Source organism: Musa acuminata, chromosome BXJ2-4, assembly GCF_036884655.1.
Source record: "Musa acuminata AAA Group cultivar baxijiao chromosome BXJ2-4, Cavendish_Baxijiao_AAA, whole genome shotgun sequence".
Taxonomy (NCBI): domain Eukaryota; kingdom Viridiplantae; phylum Streptophyta; class Magnoliopsida; order Zingiberales; family Musaceae; genus Musa; species Musa acuminata.
The window spans coordinates 7,708,245-7,726,896 of record NC_088341.1 but is presented as its reverse complement, the minus strand read 5'-3'; the positions used below and the strand labels follow the sequence as shown (position 1 = coordinate 7,726,896).

At 40.5% G+C, this 18,652-nt stretch overlaps 3 protein-coding genes and 3 non-coding genes across 6 annotated transcripts; 3 read left to right on the top strand and 3 right to left on the bottom strand.

Moving 5' to 3' along the window:
* Positions 1 to 5,446: 5,446 nt before the first annotated feature.
* Positions 5,447 to 5,519, bottom strand: TRNAF-GAA (transfer RNA phenylalanine (anticodon GAA)). Its single transcript has one exon. It is a non-coding gene; the product is annotated as a tRNA-Phe (tRNA).
* A 565-nt stretch (positions 5,520 to 6,084) lies between these two features.
* TRNAF-GAA (transfer RNA phenylalanine (anticodon GAA)) lies at positions 6,085 to 6,157 on the bottom strand. Its single transcript has one exon. It is a non-coding gene; the product is annotated as a tRNA-Phe (tRNA).
* Positions 6,158 to 7,082: 925 nt separating this feature from the next.
* Positions 7,083 to 12,452, top strand: LOC135609808 (AP-4 complex subunit sigma). The gene is made up of 4 exons (XM_065103477.1): positions 7,083 to 7,293; positions 8,247 to 8,333; positions 11,959 to 12,027; positions 12,144 to 12,452. The coding sequence occupies exons 1-4, from the start codon at positions 7,150 to 7,152 to the stop codon at positions 12,276 to 12,278; spliced, it is 435 nt and encodes a 144-aa protein (XP_064959549.1). The 5' UTR covers positions 7,083 to 7,149; the 3' UTR covers positions 12,279 to 12,452.
* Positions 12,453 to 13,402: 950 nt separating this feature from the next.
* On the bottom strand, positions 13,403 to 14,214 carry LOC135608975 (late embryogenesis abundant protein 29-like). The gene is made up of 3 exons (XM_065102062.1): positions 13,978 to 14,214; positions 13,803 to 13,883; positions 13,403 to 13,737 (listed from the first exon to the last, which is right to left on the bottom strand). Exons 1-3 carry the CDS (start codon positions 14,011 to 14,013, stop codon positions 13,621 to 13,623), a joined length of 234 nt encoding a protein of 77 aa, XP_064958134.1. The 5' UTR covers positions 14,014 to 14,214; the 3' UTR covers positions 13,403 to 13,620.
* Positions 14,215 to 14,724: 510 nt separating this feature from the next.
* Positions 14,725 to 17,524, top strand: LOC135609807 (pentatricopeptide repeat-containing protein At2g15690, mitochondrial-like). Its single transcript, XM_065103476.1, has 2 exons — positions 14,725 to 16,255; positions 17,358 to 17,524. Exon 1 carries the CDS (start codon positions 14,759 to 14,761, stop codon positions 16,238 to 16,240), a length of 1,482 nt encoding a protein of 493 aa, XP_064959548.1. The 5' UTR covers positions 14,725 to 14,758; the 3' UTR covers positions 16,241 to 16,255; positions 17,358 to 17,524.
* Positions 17,525 to 18,373: 849 nt separating this feature from the next.
* On the top strand, positions 18,374 to 18,446 carry TRNAF-GAA (transfer RNA phenylalanine (anticodon GAA)). Its single transcript has one exon. It is a non-coding gene; the product is annotated as a tRNA-Phe (tRNA).
* The last annotated feature ends 206 nt before the right edge of the window (positions 18,447 to 18,652 follow it).

The window sequence follows — 18,652 nt, the reverse complement described above, 5'->3', positions numbered from 1 at the left end:
TTCCTTCCATTATTATGATATACATGAACAAACAGTATTTTCCATACAAACAAAGCTACTGCTCCAACCACGAGATCATAGTCGAATCCATTGGGGTGTCATCGAACGTCTCCGACGATGACGTCGAAGCCTTTTCGACCGTGGTCGAATCAGACATCAAGCAGGCTTGCAACTCTTTCGGGGTTATCGAGCGGGCATTGTCCGCGCACTCCATTTGCTCCGCGGCAAGGCCGGTTGAGGATGACAGCGAGGCCCCTGGGAAGGTGTCATCGGACATCATGAAGGCATGGACCTCTTCCAGGCTCGCGAAGAAGGGACCATCGGTGCAGTACATCTGCTCACACACGACGAAGTCGATCGACGAGGAAGCCTCTGCGACCGTGGTCGAATCTATCCGAGTGTCATCGGGCATCAAGAGAACATCGACGTGGCCTGACGGCGAGGCCTTGGGGATGGTAGTCGAGACTGTGTCGGTGGCTTCGGACATCAAGAGAGCATCAACCTCTCTGGTAAAGAAAGCATCGTCGGTGCAGTGCTGGTCACCGCCAAGATCGACCGACGACGAAGGCGAAGCCAAGAATGCTTCGAGCTCCTCCGCAGTCATCCCGAGGTCAAATGCTTCGAGTTCTTCCGCAGTTATCCCGACGTCATCTCCACCAACGTCCGTTGACGATGGGGAGGCGGCTGGGACTCCGGCTTCGTTCGGTGCCACGGAGTCGATGGAGGAAAGATGACTCTCCAGGGTTGTCACGACGGGAGCCAATAAGAGCTGTTGCACCACCGCGGTCGGAGGTGGTGAGAGATCGGACTGGAATGCTCCGTTGGAATGTGCAACCAACCCCCGGCATGGCTTCTTGGGTGCTGCTGATGAGAGAGTAGAAGATTCCTCTCTATTTCTCTTCTGCCCAACGAAACTGCTGCCGCCGGTGAGCGTCTCCGTCGCGGTCTCCGTGAACGTGGACTCAACTGATTTCATGATCTTGCCGCCAGAGACGGGTTGATACGAGCTCTTCTTCATGACAGAGAACTCGTGTCTCGAAGGTGGATGAACACATCTCGTATTCATACATTACCCACCCGGAGTTCTTCCGCCGGCCGTCCTTGAAGGAAAGGTAGCTCCTTCTTCCCACCACGATCTCACGCCCGTCGACGATGGACTTGACGGGTTCTTGCCTTCTGTTCAGAAGCCAAGAACCGGTGCCGGTCGTTCGATCGACACGCGAGCCGCCGCTGGCCTTGGGCTGGTGCTCCGCAAAGAAATAGCCCTCCTGCCGATCGCTGCTGAGAAGATTCCACGGCTCGGTGCCGTAGACGTCGGCGAAGGCGACAGCGCGGCCAGGGAGGGGTGTGCCGGCGACCCTGTTGGCGAGGTAGTCGACCACGAGTTCCTCCGCCGTGGGAACGAACCTGTAACCTGAAGGAACGAGGTCGACGGGATCCATGTACGATGGAAAACGATGGTTGTTTCTGGAAGAGAGGAGAGAGGAAACGAAGGCGGAGACAGAGAGGAGAGCACGTAGACGTATATAGATGCAGTGGGCGGGTTTCGGATTTCGGATTTCGGATTCCGAATTAATTCGTATTATATATGTAATTAGAAACTAAATGGCTACATAGATCTCTTGTTTCCTTCTTCTTCTTCTTCTTCTTCTGCCTCTCATCTATGTTCCAGAAATAAGATGAGATGTGGCTTATCCTCTTGTCTCCTTCCAAGTCATATCAAACTCCCTTAGATTTCTAAGGACAGGATTACCCATTTCATATTGGTAAGTAAGTCAATGATTTTTGAACTGATATTAATCTTTTTATTGGCGGCTGAAGTGACACATAAATGTATCGTCAAACATCTGTTAGTGATCATTGAGCTTTTAAGTGGGTATCTCCAGTAATACTGAGTAATACTGTTTAGGCATGTTATTTTTAGTTACTTTGTTTTACATTCCCTGATGTAAGTGTCGTCAATTTCTGCTATATATTGTCAGTAATTCCTTGAGTTTTGTGAGCAATGATATCCTTTATTGAGAAGTTAAAATATGAGTATTAGAATAATCGTTATAAATATTTGTAATAATATTATATAATTTTATAATATTAATTTGTTGATAGTTATTTTTAAATAAAATCTTTGATCTCTCGTATAAGTTAGGGATTTCTAAGTTTGGAACACGATAACTTTCACATGATTTATACACGGTAGTATTTTTGTATTTTACCTTTGCTTTATCTTGTTTTTACAATAGTTCTTTTTCTAGAGAATCAAATATCAGGGAGTTTAGACTTTGCATCATGTCAGAGCTTAAAAAATCTACGCTTTGGTGTGCTTCAATGTTGTAGCAGTTTTATGTTGTAAGAACTCATACTAAGTCTTTTAGTGCAAATTCTTGTTAATAGAATCTAATACAATATTCATCTTATTGCACTTGCTGGCGTGTTCTTATCCATACAATCGATCGGTGAGCCATTTTCATAGTTCTTATGTCATATATGCTCTGACTTCTAGCATTGCTGTTTACAAAGCGAACTCCTTTTATATACAACTCGAAGGGACTCTTTGGGTAAGTGGATGCTCCAAGATTAATATATGACCTTCTCATTTCTCTCAGAGAATTCTACCATTCGGTTGATCTGATAATAGACATTGCAATCTATTTTTACATCTTGAAACTCTTATGCTTGAACATATTTGTAAATGAAATGCTTCTATTGTCATTTAGTTATTATGAGTTGATTTGTGGTTTTCTAATAATGACATACATTAAGGTGGTACTTTAGTTCATCTTTTGAACAACATCCAATCCAACGTTATTTCATTCATTTTAATTCACACATAAAGTGAATTATATATGAAGAAGCTCCTCACTTAAAAAACCCTAGCTCGAGCGCACCATCGATCGCTCGACGTTCCTCCCATCGTCACTACAACAGTTATTGATCTTTGCGGTCGTTACCATAACCTTCTTTGATGCTTGGTGTAGATGACCTTCTCCATCAGCCTTGGTGGGCTCAGCATCCGTCGATCCTGATCATCATCGTCCACTACCATCACCATGACTTGCCTTGGTGCTTAGCGTAGATGACCTTCTCTATGTGCTTAGCGATAGTCGATTTTGATCATCATCGTCTTAAAGACCTCTCAAATCCCATCGATCGATCCTATGTCTTCAACTCCCTCAAGGAGAAGGCTCACAAGTGGCAATGTGTCATTGAGTATGCAACAATAACAAACAAGGGGCGAAGGCAAGGGTGGAGGCAATGGGTGAGAGCATGGAGACATCGACGGATGAAAGGCAAAGATGACGACTATCGAGCCAGAGGCTTAGGTTAATCTTTTTTTTTTTAATTTGATGCGTTATACGAGAATAAATAAAAAAAAGGGTGCTCTAGGAAAGAAAAAAAAAAAAAGCTTTTGGGAGGAATATGCTATTTTAAAGTAATGTACATATCGACAATTAAAGATTCGTTTGAATTGATAGGGAATGAATGGTACTTAGAATTGTCCTCATCTCGGACGATCCAAATCGAAATCTTAAAAAAAATAATAAATATACTTCACATATACTTTACACAGGCCCTCTTCGCCCCAAACATGAGTCTTTCCCATCTCATCTTTGTGCACCATGCGCCTTCCTCTTTCATGGTATTCTCTTCTTCTTACCTCTTCCTTTCCTCCTATATTTTTGTGACATGCACTGCTATTAATAATTTGGATGCAGCTAACCACAAAATCAATATTTATATTCTATAGGTTCAAGATGATAATATTTGCTGCTTTCATTTAAATTGTGTTCCATGTAGGGAACAAGGATTAGTCACTTTAAGATTTGGTTCTGATTTTATTTCAAAGTTTTGATGTTGTGTTAATTGTTTTGGGGTCTAAATTAAAATATTCAAGTTCTGTCATTTTATAGTTCATGATGCAATCAATTTCTCTTCAACTTATTAAATCAATCATATTTTAGTTGTCATACATCTCTCAAAGACAAGGTTATGAAAACTACTAAATCAATGAACTTGAACCAAATTAGAAAGAACAAAGGAGAACCTTTGGGCAAGCCAGAGCTTTCAGGTGAGGAACTGATTTCAGTGGCCTGAGGTTTCTGCTTACTAATTTGGGTCGGTGGGCATCATTCCATTCTGCATTATCCAGAAAGGAAAACATGCCCACATAATTATGCCCTTCCTACAAGGATGATACACTTATATATACTTTGTAGATTCTATCAAATTATCTCTAGTGGCAGCTCTTAGATGCAAGTGATAAGGTAATGATATAGATCATGAATAAAAAGGGAATTCTTTTTGGCATCGGCTGAAATATATTTCCAGTAATAACAGGAAAAAAAATTAAGAATATATATGTTCTAGTTCGACATTGTTTCATAATTCTTCCACAATCAAATCAGCTAAGAAAAAAAAAGAAAGATACAAACAGAAGATGACCGCTTAGGCCTAACGACCAACTCATAAGAAGCCCGAGAAAACATACGACAACATGTTTCAACAAAATATTACCTTTTCCCAAGCATACATAGCAAAAAGGAAAACCTTCAAACAAAAGGGATTTCCTATCCCATTTCAAGACTACAAACACTGCCACGAGCCTATTACGAATGCCAAAGAAATAGGGCGAAAAGAAAGAACCGCTAAAAAACATGTTTATTTCAACTAACTCTGTCAACAATCACATTACCACAGAGAGTACGCCAGCGACTTTCCGTGAGGTCACGCGAGATGAAATCTTTGCCACAAAACTCAAAAACTGAAAGACTCGGTTTCTTTCAATAAGACGAACATCGAAAAATGAGAGGCGAAAGGATGTGACTTAACAAAAAGGGCACAATCCACAAAAAGGCGTTCTCATGTTGCTTCAGAAACGGAAGCGGACTGCTCGAAGAAAAGCAAAAACAGGAAGAAAAAACAACGGGGGAGAGTAGAAAGACGAAGTTACCTCCTCTGGTGACCATGAAACGCGAGGAGACTGGGTTTTGGGCGTCGGCGGGCTACGAAGCGACCGACCCATGGAGTGACCGAGAGGGACCAGGGAAACCGAGTAGGGATAGCGGCCGCTGATTCGCCGGGTAGGGAACAGAATTTGGAAGGCGGAGATCCCTATCGACAGAGATAGAGAGAGAGCGTAGATTAATCGGGTACAAATCGTTTGGCAGAGAGAAAAAAAGAGAAGTATTTTTTCCTACCCATTTACTGGCACACGTGTTCGTGACCTTCCCTTTGATTGGAGGAATAAGGCCTCCTGAGTAGGCCCAACGCCCACTTGGGCCATCCTGTTCTCTACAATCGAGGACGCCCGTGAGATGGATACCAGCGGTGGACACGTCAGTCGTTACCTGCATCGTGATTGGAGGCGTCCAAAGTGGGTACAACGCTCAGGTAGGCAGAAGGGTAAATTTATTTTTTTAATCATAAATAGAATAACAAAAAAAATTAATGCGGTGAGCGTGGATCGAACACGCGACCTTCAGATCTTCAGTCTGACGCTCTCCCAACTGAGCTATCCCCGCCGCTGAAAGAATGATGATATATAAAGTTTATAACTATTATAATATGTGATCTAATCTTATTTTACTCGAATCTCTTGCCGGAGAGAAAAAAGAGAAAGTATTTTTTCCTACCCATTTAATGGCACATGTGTTTCCTACCTTCCCTTTGATTGGAGAAGTCAGGCCTCTTGAGTAGGCCCAACGCTACTTGGGCCACCCAGTTTGCCTGGTAGGGCAAAGAATTTGAAAGGCGGGAGATCCCTATCGACAGCGAGAGAGAGAGCGTAGATTGATCGGGTACAAATCGTTTGGCAGAGAGAAAAATGAGAAGTATTTTTTTCTACCCATTTACTGGCACACGTGTTCCCTACCTTCCCTTTGATTGGTAGAATCAGGCCTCCTGAGTAGGCCCAACGCCACTTGGGCCATCCTGTTCTCTACTGTTACCTGCATCGTGTCATTGGAGGCGTCCAACGATCCACGTCTTTGCACCCGAGCGGGACCCGTCAGTTGCACCGATTGCAGGACAGGTAGGCACAAGGGTAAATTATTTTTTAAATCAGAAATAGAACACCAAAAATTTTAATGCGGTGAGCGTGGATCGAACACGCGACCTTCAGATCTTCAGTCTGACGCTCTCCCAACTGAGCTATCCCCGCTGATGTTTAATTTATAATATATAATATTTATAACTATTTTAATATGTGATATGATCTTATATTGCTTGAATCTCTTGCCATGTTACAATTGGATCAATCATTACAACCAATCCGATAAGATAATAAATTTATTGGATTAAAATACTTAAGCTCTAATTAATAATGGTATACCTTAAAATTCAATCTTAATGTTAGACCATCTTCGATATAAGATTGAATCCGACATCACAATCTTCATCGGTTAAAAGGCTTGATGTGTAGATGAATGCCCAGGCATAACTCATATTAAACAATAGTATAACATATGTAGGGCATATTCTGATGATGACTCAAGTCATAACGTGTCATCTAATATTATCCACATGAGTAATTCATTCTTACCTAAGCTTTCTAATACCAATATTCTTTGAGATAATGTTCGATCGGAGACATATAAGTTTCGCCCAAATCCAAACCTGATTAGCTATATAAGTCTTTGAAACCAATTTGGAAACATATATTATTTTATTTGAACTTAATCGAGAGAAATTTGAGCAAAATTCAAATACCTTTGATAACAAATAAACAAAAATTTCAACTATGCTTCGAATTTTAATTTCATCGACTGATCTCTTAAAACTTTTAATTGTAATTAATATTCCAATTGATGTACATACCAAATTAATGTAAATATTATTAATAAATATTCTATCCTGTTTGGGTAATTACGTCGGAATATATAAAATAATTAGGTGTGTCGCGTAGCTCTTATTGTAATTATATAAGATTATGCGTCTAATTTCTCGATAACAGCATGCACTAATCACGGCGGGAAGAGTCAATTGTTAGAGATTATTGATGTGGAGGGACATAACCGTAATTTAATACAAAGTTGAAGGGTGGGTTAGTTAAATTACCCGTTTAACTCGTTTCGCGGATGCAGGAGGGGAGGAGTCGGCGAGGGTTGGAATAGAGAGAAAGGGGGAGGAGAGGAGAGAAGAGGGAAGGGGTTGATGGGGATCCGGTTCGTGTTGCTGGTGAACAAGCAAGGGCAGACGCGGCTGGCGCAGTACTACGCGGAGCACCTCACCCTCGACGAGCGCCGCGCCCTCGAGGGCGAGATAGTCCGCAAATGCCTCGCCCGCACCGACCAGCAGGTGAATCTGCCACCCTTTCCTCTTCTTCTTGTTCTGCCTCTTGGTTGCGACCACCTGGGGATCGAATCATCCTGGATCTGGAATGAATTGATTCGGATGATGAGAGGGGCTTTTGGGTTTGTTGATTTCTCTGTGATTATGGGCTTGAGAGCGTGGTTTCTATGATCAAGATCTATTTCTTGAACCGTCGTATTCGAATTTTTCTTGTTCGTTTTTCGCTCTATCTTACATGCATACGCACGCACTGATGTTCGAAGTCTGCCAGTGGGGTTGACAGATCTCGCTTGATCCCTAATAAGTGAAGAATAGCCACCTTATGTTGCTGTTGCGCAGACAAGGCGATTAGTGTATATGCCATTGTGTTGCATAAGGATGTTAGATATCACATATTCTAACTGGTTGCTGAGTTTTGGTGGTAAATCATTCTTAGTCTCTCAGACAACAACTCCTCAAAATATTGGCAATTTTAGATGTCATTGTTTTGGTTCCATTTGTCTCTGTTTGACATTCATTTTAGACATTTCCCTTTTTTTGGGCTCTAATAGAAGGTTTAGACCAATTTGTAGTCTAATCCAATAAAATAAAGGGCGTATCAAGTGACGAGGCACCTACCAATTCCGGGTAGGCAGGATCAATGCATCCTTATCTCTAAATATAGAGAGGCTATTCTTTTATAGTCCAATTCAATGGACCTATAAATATTAGGTGAGGTGAAGGAAAAGGATAATAACTTCTTCACATTCGATAGATAGTTTGGTATATGTGTATTTATATTCAAGAAAAAAAATGAGTGGCATTGGTGATAATATTGACTTTCTAGTTGTGGTTTGGGTGTAAAAGATTGGTATCTATTTTCTCTAATTTTAATGGGATAACATTAACTCAGTTGTTGCACTATGTTCGTGCTTTTTTTCATCTCATTGTTAATAATGTCTAGTTTTTCCTACTTGCAGTGTTCATTTGTTGAGCATCGGAACTATAAAATTGTCTACAGACGCTATGCGTCACTTTTCTTCTTGGTAGGAGTTGACAGTGATGAGGTAAGCCATCTTGTTCTGTTTTTGAATTTTATTAGGCACATCATTTTAGATATATGTTATATCGATAATTTTTCTATTTAGGAACTTCTTGGTAAAAATGAAAGAAGAAAAATGCATATGTTACCTTCAGCTGCTATATTTGGTGCTTTACATGTGTGTGACTTTGGATGCTATGGTAATGTTTCAACTTAGCTTCTAGCATGAGCAATATAATACTGGCGTGTACACTGACACATAATGAAGCTTTAGCGAGGCTTCAGGTTATGACTATAAGAAATGCATATTTGATTATCTGTTTGAAGAATCTATTTTTCTTTGTCTAGTAGAAGTTGGACAAATAACTGAGGTGTTCATCTTTATCAAGATGGTCAAGTCAGAGGATTTATGATAGAAAGAGAAAAGAATTTTTAGCCAGAACTTTACTAAATGATTGTTTTCTTTATTATTTGAGAAAATTGGAGGTATATTTTCGAAAAGAAAACAACCCTTCTACCATGCTGTTCATTTTTTCGTGTACACTAAAATGATTGAAGAAAAAGAGAGAATAGAGATGGTTTAAAAATGATCTTACAATATCTTGATCGGATAGGAAGCTTATTTCAAATTTCAAGTCTAAATTTTTTTTTCTTCTTTCTATGATTTTCTTTATGACTTTGTGCTAGCTTCTGTTGAAGCTTAGCTAGGAATTATCTAGCTAATTCTAGATGGAGGCTCATACAGTTATCAATCAGTATCAGCTGCCCCTAGCTGGTGATACTAGACTTTTTACATTTAACTTCCAATTCCTGGAAATTTATTTAAAGGCTGCGTAATGGTGACACTGAACTTGTCATGACAAGTACCTTAAGCTTCAATGTCCTGCTGAAACTCTCTCTTGAAGCAGAAATGAGGAAGCTTGAAGAAGCACATTGTTGAATATTGATGATGAACCTCTCTTCCATTTTTGTTTAACTATTTATTGACAACCACTAGATTGGAGAGGATGCAAGGCTTTTTGACTTGGGATTATCATACCAGGAAAAATAAATCATTTACACAACTTACAACATGAGGTTAGCAGGTTTTTTTAGTCAGGTCGATGGTGCAGGCGTTTTTTGACACCTTGGAAATGAAACACTAGATTATGTAAAGTGGATTTTTCTTTCAGATATATCTCAATTGCTGATGACTTGTGCTCAGCCGCCTTCAAAAACGGGCCTTCTTAGGTTCTTTTCTTAGTTTTTGTTGTGATCATTTCTTTCGATATCTAATGTGACCATTGGATGTGAAATGCAATGTTTTTTGTGCTCATTTTTTGAGCAATTGATTGGATCAGCAAGTTGTGGATTAATATCGCCACTGGAGCAAGATATTGGACAGAGAAGAAGCAGAAATAAATGCTTGTATTTGTGGTGGTCTTTTTTTTTGTTTTCAAATATCAACTTCATTACTTCAAGGGGAAAAATTAGGTAAAGGTGGAATATGTTTTGCTGTTAGAATTCTTAAAAGCATCTAATAGTGCTTTGGTTCACATAGGCATACTTTTCTCCTGTTACTGAAGCCATGCTATTTGTTTGATGTTTCCTCAATTCTTCTAGAAGATTGAGGATTGACAAGGTAGGATAAAGTGCAGGAGACAGCTTCTATGATTTCCTTTATGTAGTTTAGTCTTATATTCGAACATTCAAATCTTAAAAAATATTTATATGCTTCATTCAACTCCACATATGTGCTAGAAGTATTGAAACAGAGCACAGATTTGCACCGTCTATGCAGTAATTTTAGAGGTTGATTGAATAAAGAAGAAGAAATTGAAGAGAAATTAAAGGTTTGTTGTGGTAATTAAACCTACTATCCACTTTTAATGTGGGAAAAAAAAAGATCAGTTTCCCTCTTAAAAGCTTGAAATCCTTGTAAAGATCCAGATCTAACCTACTATCACTCCATTGTGGTTTACATGTCAGCAACAATACTGGTGGTGATTGCAGACCTTTTGGATCCTTCTCAGGAAATCTTTTCCTACATGCTTCACTTATCTGCACATCTAAGTTAATTAAGTCCATTTTGACATTGAGTGTTGATTGAACTTGATATTCCAATAAACTCATCCCTGAATTTTTGGCTGGGATTTTTCATTTTGGATCAGGCATGGATCATGGATCTTGGATCTATTTACTTGATAATGCATTATACCTGAAGCTCAACACACTTGACACAATATTTGGGCAGATACTGATTTTGGAAATATAAGATTATTGAATTTAGATTCTCATTTTATCTTGGGTGAATCTGACTTGATAACACTCTTATTTAATGCCAGTTGTCACCTAGTAATTCAGATGGAACTTAGATAAATTATCGGGTGGGTCATAAAATTGAAGGAATCCCCTTTGTGGTTTATTTCATTGGTAGTATCTTGCATGCTTGCATGAGTGAATCTTCTCTATTGAGATGGATCAATACTCTCAGATGATACGCATTCCAAGGATGTCCAAGATTTCATGAGTTTGTATATTTCAACAGCAGCCTTAGTACAGGAACTATCAGGATGCTGGATCATGCATACGCAGTGCGTGCTTGCATAAGTTGCCATAAATGTGCTCATTGTGTTTATATTTGAACTATCCATCTATTAAAAATTATATTTAAGGGCCAAATCATGAAATATATATGACTGAGTCGTAGATTGTGAACAAAATTAACAAGCAATGTTATTTACAATTTAATATATTGTTCCCAATTTTAAAATCCTGTTAATTCACATCAACTAGAAATGGTTATGTATTTAACAGAGTGGAAAATCTGAGTAATTGATCTGCTATTACTCAGGTGGTTTTGTGATAATAAGAGAAATGGTAGATACAATAGTAATAACTAGAAAAACAAGAACCAAGAAATGCAGCTTTTGGGTGGACCAAATAAGATTGTTTGGATGCATGTGCACAGTCTGCACATGCATTTGTACTTCATATTTGTGTAGGCCTTGACTCATCTGCTTGGCCCTTACATGACTACCTCTGTGTATGCTGCTACATATAGTTCATCTTAGAACACTGAGTTCATGCACTAGCCTTTGTCATTTCTTTTCGAAGATTTCGTTTCGTATTGCAAATTTGGCAACTACACTGCAAACCCGAAATCAGTATAAAAAGATGCTGTAGATTGCATTGGTAACAAGACAAACAGCATAAAAAGATGAGAGATGGAGGACCACAGGAGGCATATATAGGCATGTATTATCAGGCTTGGGTTGGGTCCATTAGAGGCCTGACCATCAGAACACTAAGCGCAACAAGTATCATGCTCAGAGTTGCAAAAACTTCTAATCATTTTCCCAATTCTTAGTTTCGGCATTTGTGTGATTTCTTGGGAGAGACACCCATTTTTCCAAAAAAGAAAAAATATTTTGCTTAAGGCCGGTATTTCTTAATTCCCATTAAAGGCTGCCGTCTTTGGTTTCTTCTCATGCAAGGTGTATAATAACAAAGCCACCGGTGGGCAATGGGATCTTAATTGAGAAAAGAAAAACAAAAGTGGCTTTAAATGGGAGCACCTTCATACTCTTGTTTCATTTATGTTTGGAATAAGTAGTTATCATCCATGGTCCTTTTGAACTCAATAGTTTTTCTTGGCATTTCTTTTTCAGAATGAGCTAGCAATATTGGAATTCATACATCTATTTGTTGAGACAATGGACCGCCATTTTGGCAATGTGGTAAGTTTTCCAGGATTTCTGATTGTTCAAGTATGATGATTGCCTGAAGCACTTGTCTTCTAATCCGTTCCCAGGACACATGGACTAATTGTTTTTATTTTCTTTCCTCTTCACAGTGTGAGCTTGATATCATGTTCCATCTTGAGAAGGCACACTTCATGCTGGAAGAGATGGTAATGAACGGATGCATTGTCGAAACAAGCAAGTCAAACATTTTAATGCCGATACAACTCATGGACAAGGCCTCTTAATTCACTGTATCTGAGACACCATTTCTGCCACTTTTTTTTTTTCGTTGTCCAGGAAACAACTGAAGAAAGCAAGAAATGTTATAGCGACCTGTTTTTATTTGCAGCATTCTGCGTCTGATGCTTGTGGAATTGGCTGAGATGTTGAATGAATAATATCCTCTGCTTTCTGGCTGAGTTTAATGTCTGATGCATGAAGATTGCTGTTTCTATGATATCACTGCATCAATCACATGGTTTTCTTTTCTAATTTTTGGAACATGCTCTGACTTTTAATGACACCGTACAAATTGAACTGATCTGATTTGTGAAAATTATGTTACAACTATTATATTGTTGATCAAAGATATGTCAAACTCAATCCAATTGATGCACTCTGGATTTGAGTTAAGATTCTTGATGCGTGGTACTTGAATTGGTTTGCAGCGTATGCTGTTCGAAATGGAAAAAAAATTGCAATGGATAAGAACATAGAACACCCAAAATGTAAGTTCTTGGAGATTGAATAATATATGTTCCATAGTATTAGTAGGGCAGCCGATGTAATCTAAGCACACAACTAAAAATAGTTCACGCCCCAAAGAATTCTGAAAGGGAGTGATATTAAATCTCAAATGAATGTTTGTGTAATTGCCACAGTAGAGGCTTTGATCTGATTTCATAATTGATTCCCCGAATTAATAATGAACTCGAATGATTGTTTCTAAATACTGAAGTTAATAGCAATCTGGCTTTATCATATTCGAGTGTCGACGTGAAATTAAACCTCAATATTAGTAATTTCTTTTTCCTCGTAGAAGGCAACATCGCACTCTCAACATCGAAGAGGGCAGCGCCGGCTCGAAGCAGATGGGAAAGACCAGCTTCAACTTGGTACCGTCTGCCTGCCTTCGGAGCCCGTCGTCGCTGCACACAGAAAGCACCTCCAAAACCTTGATCGCTCCGCTCCGCTCCGCACGAGGACGTCCCCCTCGCCGTACGCCCACTTCCTCTCCCACGCCTCTAATTATTTTATTGCCACCTTAGCAGAAGCCGAGGAAGATGCCCGGTTTGGGTTGTATCAAACGATAACATCCACACTATGCGAGTAACCACAGTGTATGACGATTACAGATCGATGCAGAATATATTCTCAACTTTGATGCAAGCATAAATTTTATTTATGAAGGAAAGAAAAGGAAGACAGAAGAAACGATCTGAAGAGGACAACCACTAAACCAGGTCGGTCAGGTTGAGACCTAAAAGACTTGCACTTGCAGAAACAGGAACACAGCCTAGTCTTGGAGGCTCAAGAACAAGACTAGATTATTAACACCAAACTGCAATCAAAATGGGAGCAGAATGATCATGGCCGGGTGGTGGTGGTGGTGGCGGTGGAAGTGGTGTTGGTTCCTCCCATGCCCACAGCATTCTTGACAGCTTCTGCAGCCCCTTGTGCCATGTTCTTCACCTGATCCCCGGTCTGCACTCCATTCAAGAGAAGACAATCAGCAAGGGAGAGACCAGTGGATAGAAGAGATGCAGTACCTGTTGCAGGAATCCCCCTGCTTGCTGCTGGCCCTGTTGGCAGGTTTCAGATGCCTTGTTCATCACCTCATCCTTCTTCATCTGGACAACACAAAAGGATGGATCAGGAGAACCAACTGCTGCACCAGCAACAGGCAATAAAAGTAACCTCCATGAAAGCAGCGGCTGTGCTCACCTGAGCTTGGCCTGCAGCTTCCCCCATCTTATCCATTGCCTCTGACCGGTTGCTTCTCGACTCGATGCGAGTACCGAATCACACAAACGCACAAGCACACACAGATGCAGCGAAGGGTGGAGGGTTCGCTGCTGGGACTTATAGAGTGGCACCGCCGCGGTTGCGGGATAAGTGGAGAAGGAGAAGATGGCGCTCGCCGAGGCGGTTGACGAGGGACGCGCAGGCTTCATCTGTTCGTATTCGTAGGAGAAGCTGCCGGTCCTCTCACCACCTGTCAGTTTATTTTTAGAGCTCCGCCTGATTAGCTTAAAATTACGTGATCCAAAATTTGAAATTTACATCAATAATAATATATTTAATTAGTACTTCTAATCAACCAATTTTTCTTCTCACTAATAGTGTGAGACCAAATCAATAATAATATTAGGTCTTCTTATTTAGTCCATTAACCTAATGATGTGTATAATTTAAACCAAAGTTTAATAACAATATCGTCATATACTTTTATAAATCAATTAAATTAATTTTTTTTGTTTTTTAGTATGGAATTAAATCGGAGTATCACTCTTTCAAACTTTTCGGGGTTGACTCACCCCTTCTGCAACAATCTGTTCGATTTTTCGTGGTCTTAGGTTGCTCTACGTGAGTCTCCCATCGGACGCTTCTTGTTTGCTTGATTGCTTATCGAGTTCATTGGATAGACGGTCGTGATCTCAGAACCAGTTTAAGATGTCTTCTACAAACGGCTTTCCGGCTAGGGTTCTGCCACCTGCGACGAGAAATGGCCTCCTCGCTCATTGGGATCCTTCGAGCCGGGAGCTCGATTATCGGCGTCGCTATCGCGAAGGCGGGCGTTCGTGCTTTACCCCGGACTCCGAAGATTTCATCTCTCCCATCTCGAGCTCTCACCGCCCGATGCCTTAGCACCTCCTCCGCCGCTCCCAACAGCTTCCAGAGGTACCCTCCGCCTCCGCCTCCATCTCCGCCACCGCATCCCTCTGGTCCCCGCGGTTATCCGCAAGACCACCGGAACGCTAACCAGTGGCCGTCGCAAAACCAGCACCAACGCTCTCCATCACCATTTAACAATCCTCCTCCTCCCTTCGCTGGCCATTCCCCGGTGGCCAACGTCCCGCCCCCTGTTGCACCCCCTCCACCTGGCCCCGTCGACCTCGTGGCCCTCGCTCGAGAGGGAAAGCTCAAGGAAGTTGTTGATCTGTTGAACCAAGGCGTCCGTCCTGATCCGCCTACCTTCTTCGAGCTCGTCGCCTCCTGCTCCGACCCTAAACATCTTGAAGAGCTGAAGAAGATTTTTGAGTTCTTCTTCCGTTCCCCTTTCCGTGCTGACCTACAGGTCAACAACAAGCTATTGGAAATGTTCTCCAAGTGCTGCAGCATGGCTGATGCTCGCCGGGTGTTTGATCGAATGCCTGACCGAACTATGGACTCGTGGCACCTGATGATTGATGGCTATGCAGCAAACAATCTCGGTGATGATGGATTGCAGATGTTTGAGCAGATGAGGAAGGCTGGGGTTTGCCCCAGTGCAAGGACCTTTCTTTCGGTCTTAGCTGCTTGTGCCAGTGCTGAGGCAGTTGAAGAAGGCTTCATTCATTTCGATACCATGTATAAAGACTATGGGATAACGCCACAGATCGAGCATTACATCGGGATGATTGAGGTTCTCGGGAAGTCTGGTCACCTCAATGAAGCTGCGGAATTCATTGAGAAATTGCCATTTGAACCACCAGCAGCTGTCTGGGAAGTGCTCATGAATCTGGCTCGGGCTCAGGGTGATATAGATCTTGAGGATCGTGCTGGGGAGCTCATGGTTTTTATGGATCCTAGCAAGAGCATTGCATCCAAGATCCCAACCCCTCCGGCTAAGAGGCGATCGGGTTTAAACATGTTGGATGGAAGGAACAAGCTGGGGGAGTATCGATTACCACCGAAGATTGAAAAGAAGGTGGTGAAGGAGCAAGTGTACGTGCCTGATACCAGATACGTGCTCCACGACATTGATCAGGAGGCCAAGGAACAGGCTCTGCTGTACCACAGTGAGAGGTTGGCAATCGCCTATGGACTGATAAGCACGCCTGCCAGGACACCACTTCGGATCATCAAGAACCTCAGGATATGCGGTGACTGCCACAATGCAATCAAGATCATGTCAAGGATCGTCGGGAGGGAGCTCATTGTGAGGGATAATAAACGGTTCCACCATTTCAAGGACGGGAAGTGCTCTTGTGGAGATTATTGGTGAAGCTGCTTCATCCAAGTACTCACTGAACCTTTCCTTGTTTTGAGTTTTGCGCATTTTCTCTATAAATATCTGTCAGTGACTATTGTGGTGGTAACCATTAAGCAATGAGCATGATTTGGAATCTGACCTCTGGTTGCCATCATCCACTCATAATTGCAGTAGACTACTGGGTTAGAAGTGATACAAATATTTGGTGGTGCAAGTTTTAGATACTTGCAACAATTTTAGAGACTTTGTTATCTTTATTTCTACTTAATGCATGGGTTGAGGCCTCTGCTTGTAATGGTTATGTTGAAGGTTAGTGGTCTGCATCCTTGATCAATGGTATGTGGATTCTCATATCCAACTCAAGAAACTGATTCTGAAATGCCAGATGCACATGGAAGGCTTGACTGTTAATGAGACTTTGGGCTTTGAATGTTGGCCTATAAATCTTCCCCTGATGCCCTTTAATAGCTCTTTAAGTTCTATTTCATGAGGAATTTTGTTAAGGCCAGATGTCCTTGAAATGTAATAGCAGTAGGGTTACAAATGAGGTATGTATATAATACTTGAAAGCCACAGGTAAAACCAGCAATGTCATCTAATTTTCGACCCGGGATATGGTTGATATCATTGCCAGAAGTGGATTTTTGGTGGCATTAATAGCTGCAAAATGTAATATAATGTTGATAATTGCAAGTAATCTCGTTCAGTTGGATCCCTTGTTCATTTGATAGATGTCCCCTTGCCCCAGTTGTAACTTTGGGCTACAAAATCTTGTTCTTACTCTCTGTCAAATGCCAAGGTTTATTGTGTAGGATAATTTTGATTCCCTTCTCATCAACAGGAATGATAAATAGAAATCCAGTAGAAGCGGAACTCAATCTGAAATTGACTTGCTGGAAAATAGGAGTGAGTGAGAAGATGAGGATTATTTGGTGAATCCCAAAATGAACTGAATAGATACAAGTCGATGTACTGGAGATTATTGATGACTTTGGACATGAAAAAAGAAAAGAAGATTACTATTTTAGTCTTTTTTTACTGTTTATAATTTTATTTTAAAAAATTAATATTTCTAAACTTTTTTCTTTACAAAATTAACATAAATATTTTTTTTTTCTTCTCCTTGAAGGATGGGACGGCGACGGAGACGGCAATAAGAACTAAAAGGTTGTGGGGGGAGGAAAGAAAGGATGTATTTGGTAATATCGAGATTGTAAATATAATAAAATAATATTTTATTATTTTTTAAAAATATCAATAATAAGGGATTGCCAAAACAATGCCCTCTTCTTATAAGCTAACAACCTCCACCCAGAAAGCTTATGTCATGTCTCGACGGTTATGTCCCTCCACATTAATGATCTCTACCAATTGACTCTTCCCGCTGTTAATACAGAGCTACGCGACATTATAGATTCTGACGTAATTACCCAAACAGGATAGAATATTTATTAATAATATTTACATTAATTAGGTAAGTACGAAGTTTGGTTCAATTGGAATATTAATTACAATTAAAAGTTTTAAGAGATCAGTCGATGAAATTAAAATTCGAAGCATAGTTGAATTTTTTGTTTATTTGTTATCAAAGGTATTTGAATTTTGCTCAAATTTCTCTCGATTAAGTTCAAATAAAATAATATAGGTTTCCAAATTGGGTTCAAAGACTTATATAGCTAATCAGGTTTGGATTTGGGCGAAACTTATATGTCTCCGATCGAACATTATCTCAAAAGAATATTGGTATTAGAAAGCTTAGGTAAGAATGAATTACTCATGTGGATAAGATTAGATGACACGTTATGACTTGAGCCATCATCAGAACAGAATATGCCGTACATATGTTATACAATGGTTTAATATGAATTATGCCTAGGCATTCATCTACACATCAAGCCTTTTAACCGATGGAGATTGTGATGTCGGATTCAATCTTATATCGAAGATGGTCTAACATTAAGATTGAAGTTTAAGGTATACCATTATTAATTAGAGCTTAAGTATTTTAATCCAATAAATTTATTATCTTATCGGATTGGTTGTAATGATTGATCCAATTGTAACATGGCAAGAGATTCAAGCAATGTAAGACCATATCATATATTAAAATAGTTATAAACATTATATATCATCAATTAAATATCAGCGGGGATAGCTCAGTTGGGAGAGCGTCAGACTGAAGATCTGAAGGTCGCGTGTTCGATCCACGCTCACCGCATTACAGGTTTTGGTGTTTTATTTCTGATTTAAAAAAATAATTTACCCTTGTGCCTACCTGTCCTGGCTCAAGTGGCGTTGGGCCTACTCAGGAGGCCTGATTCCACCAATCAAATAAATTTACCCTGTGCCTACCTGTCCGGTGCAACTGACGGGTCCCGCTCGGGTGCACGAGACGTGGATCGTTGGACCCACTTTGGACGACTC